We start from the raw sequence: 1,979 nt of genomic DNA, 5'->3' as shown, positions 1-1,979 counted from the left end.
AAAAGGGCCCCAAGAGCGCCATAGAAAGCTTGACCAAGCTGTTATACAATTCTCAAATCTAATTAGTAAACAGTTTTCTTTCTTTTGACTTTGAAAAGTCAGTTAAAGTCCTCACATAAGCATCAAATTGCTTTTTGAAACTATGACATAAAGACACAAAATTTGACAAATTCAACTTAGATACAAAGACCACTAGGTTTTTTCTTATCCACTTTCCCATGTCACACCTTTCACACACTATAAATTCACATCCACAACTCAACAAATAAAATAAAATCAAACAAACCACGATGAGAACATTCGGAATCCTCATAGTTGCCGGAGTACTTTTGGCTGGTATCCTCAACTCCACTGCCCAGAACTGTGGCTGCAGTACAGACTTGTGTTGTAACCAGTGCGGTTTTTGTGGCAGCGGTGACGATTACTGTGGAACCGGCTGCCAGGGTGGACCGTGTTTTTCGGCTCCTCCAACTAATAATGTTGATGTTGGTAGCATTGTGACGGATGCATTCTTCAATGCGATCGTTGATCAATCAGACGCCAGTTGGGAAGGGAGAGAATTTTATACACGTGATGCCTTTCTTGAAGCCCTCGGAAACTATCCTCAATTCGGTCGAGTCGGTTCGGAAGAGGATTCGAGAAGGGAGATTGCAGCCTTTTTTGCTCATGTTACTCATGAAACTGGACGTAAGAACATTCTTCTCTCTTATATTAATTAATTATTAAATGCATAAAACCATGCTAAACGAGTCATGTTTATGGGTTGAAAGATAAAACCAGACATGCGCTAGTAAATTTGACACCACACAAGTACATTATAACCTAAAAACATACTTTAGGACGTAGCTACGTACTATGAATTCATTTACAAATACTGAAGAAAACATATATTTAATTTAATATTTCATAACTTAACATTAAACCTTTTTACTATGCGTGAGCAGACTTTTGCTATATTGAAGAAATAAATGGTCCTTCAGGGGATTACTGTGATGAAAATAATACTCAATACCCGTGTACCCCTGGCAAGGGTTATTATGGCAGAGGTCCAATCCAATTGTCATGGAATTTCAACTATGGTCCAGCCGGGAACAGCATCGGGTTTGATGGGCTCAACAATCCTGAGGTTGTGGCTACAGATCCAGTTATCTCCTTTCGGACCGCCTTATGGTATTGGATGAATAATGTCCGCCCGGTCATTCGTCAAGGATTTGGAGCTACTATTCGAGCTATCAATGGACCTTTGGAATGTGATGGTGGCAATCCAGCTACCGTGGACTCTCGTGTCCGGTACTACACTCAATATTGCAACCAGCTTGTAGTTGCAACCGGCGATAACCTTCGGTGTTAGATATTAAAAACCGAACTGTGTATGGCGTTATTCGAATTTCAGTCATTTAAAATTTTATTTTCTATGTTTTTGTATTTGTATGTCATTCATTTTAACAAAAGTAAATGAAATTTTATTAGGAAGCATCAAATGGCCACCATCCTTGCAGTAACCGAATTCCAAATTTTTTTAAAGGGGGTCAAGTTACAAAGGTTAATTATAAGGGGGGCTGAAATTTTTTTTTTTTTTCAAAAGAGGGGTTACCTCCCTTTATAACGGCGGGGAGTTTTACATAGGGGTGTCAGCTAAGTAGCACGGGAACGGGTACGGGACTAGCATATGGGGACATTACGGGTACGGGAAACGGCAAAAATCAAAAATCCAAGATACGGGTAAGGCAAAAAAATATATAAAAAAACATAAATATATTAAACAAAATTCAAAATAGATTTATACTAATATAAAGTGCAGACTCCAAAAAAAACTATATCAACCATAGATAATTAATTATCAATAAAAAATAAATAAATGTATAATTTTTACCTATATATATAATCAATTTTAAACATTTTATGTATAAAATTATAAATTGAGTACCAAATGTAAACTAGTCTAGATAAAAAGTGTTAAATTTTTAAATGCATAACCT

The 1,979-nt window shown here is 36.7% G+C and overlaps 1 protein-coding gene across 1 annotated transcript; it reads left to right on the top strand.

The window, feature by feature from the left end:
- The first annotated feature begins 290 nt into the window (after positions 1-290).
- LOC143545597 (endochitinase EP3-like) lies at positions 291-1,370 on the top strand. Its single transcript, XM_077037460.1, has 2 exons — positions 291-687; positions 945-1,370. The coding sequence occupies exons 1-2, from the start codon at positions 291-293 to the stop codon at positions 1,349-1,351; spliced, it is 804 nt and encodes a 267-aa protein (XP_076893575.1). The 3' UTR covers positions 1,352-1,370.
- The last annotated feature ends 609 nt before the right edge of the window (positions 1,371-1,979 follow it).

Source organism: Bidens hawaiensis, unplaced genomic scaffold, assembly GCF_021521415.1.
Source record: "Bidens hawaiensis isolate Kalapana, Puna unplaced genomic scaffold, B.hawaiensis_p1.1 tig00000904_1, whole genome shotgun sequence".
Classification (NCBI taxonomy): Eukaryota; Viridiplantae; Streptophyta; class Magnoliopsida; order Asterales; family Asteraceae; genus Bidens; species Bidens hawaiensis.
Note: the sequence above shows the minus strand (reverse complement) of the source record. Positions and strands in the feature narration are given on the sequence as shown.